The sequence below is a fragment of the Olea europaea genome, unplaced genomic scaffold (assembly GCF_002742605.1).
Source record: "Olea europaea var. sylvestris unplaced genomic scaffold, O_europaea_v1 scaffold16171, whole genome shotgun sequence".
Classification (NCBI taxonomy): domain Eukaryota; kingdom Viridiplantae; phylum Streptophyta; class Magnoliopsida; order Lamiales; family Oleaceae; genus Olea; species Olea europaea.
The window spans coordinates 1-2455 of NW_019233808.1; the positions used below are offsets into that span (position 1 = coordinate 1).

The 2455-nt window shown below is 37.5% G+C and overlaps 1 protein-coding gene across 1 annotated transcript; it reads left to right on the plus strand.

Moving 5' to 3' along the window:
- Nucleotides 1–1073: 1073 nt before the first annotated feature.
- On the plus strand, nt 1074–1568 carry LOC111377172 (probable F-box protein At4g22030). Its single transcript, XM_023000226.1, has one exon. The coding sequence runs from the start codon at nt 1074–1076 to the stop codon at nt 1566–1568; it is 495 nt and encodes a 164-aa protein (XP_022855994.1).
- The last annotated feature ends 887 nt before the right edge of the window (nt 1569–2455 follow it).

Below are 2455 nucleotides of genomic sequence, written 5' to 3' on the forward strand. Positions count from 1 at the left end.
GGATTTTATATCAAGTTTCATAATCAACTCCAAAACTCAGTCTGTGCGTGGAATAAATTTAACTTAAGAGTCGATAATTACTTAGAGCTGATTATTATATATTTTATATTCAAATCATAACAAGAGCTAATTGTTTATTCTTTATGAAAATAACAAGAAATAAAACTTTGAGAGGGTGACATTTGACCTAACTTTAAGACGATATGGATATTAGGAAGCTTAAGATTTAGTTTCTTTTTGGTGGGGATTGAAATTAGATTTATGGTATATTTTGATAAAAGTTGATAAAATATGTGGTTGAAAATCCGTGGGACCTATGAAATATGTTATTAAACTTAATTATTGATTTTAATTTAAATAAAAATCTAGATTTTTTTAATCGGTATCAAACAAGGGCTTAAAAAAATAAAATCTATAATTCAGCATTCTTGTCATACTCTCGTTATCATATGGCGTGAACAATGTTTTGTTAGGTATACCATTTTTATGTTTCATTATATACCCTTTGGGGGTGTTTGGCTGTTTCAAAATATTTCAACGCCCTGAGTTGAAAGTCAATTCAAGCATCCAAAACATAGGAGTGAGACTGAAGAAAATGTCAGATTTCTTGCCATTAACCGATTCAAACTAAACAATCAAACGCTGAAAAATATTTTCATTTGCAGTCTATGATTTTATGTCAGCCACCCACTTAGATATATATGCGCAGCAAACTACACAATTCTTCATCAGAAAACATCTCCCAAAAACAAGAAAAATCCAAGAAATAGAATATTCACACGGCCATATATCGAAGCTCAAGAAAAGATTATACTATCGTAAAAGAAATGGCCTCCCCACAAACTTCAAGCAACGTGTGTTCATCCAGTTCTTCATCCTGGAGTCGAAGAGGACGAATTATCAGGGCTACCATTAATGTTCCGAGGAGATTAACAAATATTTCTCTTCCTGGGCTAAAAACAAAGGGAATGGGAGAGGAACTTGACTTACACAATTGCACTGACAGAAAACGCAGCCCTATCGATGTCAATATGTTTAAAAGAAATGATAATAACGGTCATGATCCATAGGTAATGGCAAAACTCTATGCAATCCTGGAGGCTGTTGCCGATAGGGTGGAGATGTACAAGAATATTGGAGAGCAAAGAAATAATTGGAACAGCCTGCTTTTGACATCGATTAATGCGCTCACACTCTTGACGGCTGCAATGGCAGGAATTGCGGCTACAAGTGTAATTGGTGCTGCTGCTCCGGTGGCGGTGTTAAAGCTTTCGTCCACCATCATGTATCTTTCAGCAATTGGGATGCTGTCCATAATGAACAAGATTCAACCATCTCAGCTTGCTGAGGAGCAAAGAAATGCAACTAAGTTGCTCAAGCAGCTTCACAATCAGATTCAGACGATAATAGCGATGGGTAATCCTACAACTAGTGATGTAAAGGAAATGATGGAAAAAGTGTTGGCTCTTGACAAGGCCTACCCGCTTCCTCTTCTTGGTGCAATGCTCGAGAAATTCCCGGAGAATGTAGAGCCCGCAGTGTGGTGGCCGGAGCAGCGTCCAAGATAGACTAAAGGGCTCGATGGGAAGAAAGGTTGGAATGGGATGTTGGAGGAGGAAATGAGAGATATAAGTCGTGTTACGGGAAATAAAGACGAAGCAGACTACTTGAGGTTGGGAGGGAAAGCCTTGAAACTGTACAAATTTCTAGCCATTGGAGGTCCTGTGCTCACAGGATTAGCAGCACTTGGCTCCGCCTTTGTGGGGTCTCCTAATCACGGCTCTTGGGCGGTGGTGCTCGGAGTTGTTGCTGGTGCTTTAGCAAGTGTAGTAAACATAATTGAGCACGGTGGGCAAGTCGGAATGGTGTTCGAGATGTACCGGAGCAATGCCGGATTCTTCAGGCTGATGGAAGAGTCCATAGAATCAAACTTGATTGGAAAAGATATGGAGAGAATAGAAAATGTAGAATTGTTTGAAATGAAGGTGGCGTTGTAGTTGGGAAGGAGCTTGTCCCAAGTTAGAGATCTCGCCGATTCTTCTTCCAGAAAAGCAGAGGAGAAAATTGAGGACTTTGCAAGCAAGCTTTTCTGATGATGATAAGCTCATTTGGATATTACATTTTGTGTGGATATAAATGTATAGGCTAATGGTAACATAATATTAATTTGTAAATTGCGGGATAGAGACAAAAAAAAATAATAATAAATAAAAATTCATTACATTACTTGTAGATCAAAAAATTAATTAATTAATTAGTTCACACTATTATATCCTAAGTTTGAAAAATTCATAAATTCATCATAGTCACCATAAACATGAACGAAAGTGTTCCCAACACATTCTTGATTACTTGGATTCCTTAAACACATTCGAAAGCGTCCAAGCATAGAAATATATTTCGTTTGCTTGGACATCTAACCTTATATCTCTTGTACTAGGCCTAAAAGGTAAAA

What these genes read in the sequence shown, in the direction of transcription:
- LOC111377172 (XM_023000226.1), top strand. Translation starts at nt 1,074, where the DNA reads ATGGCAAAACTCTATGCAATCCTGGAGGCTGTTGCCGATAGGGTGGAG.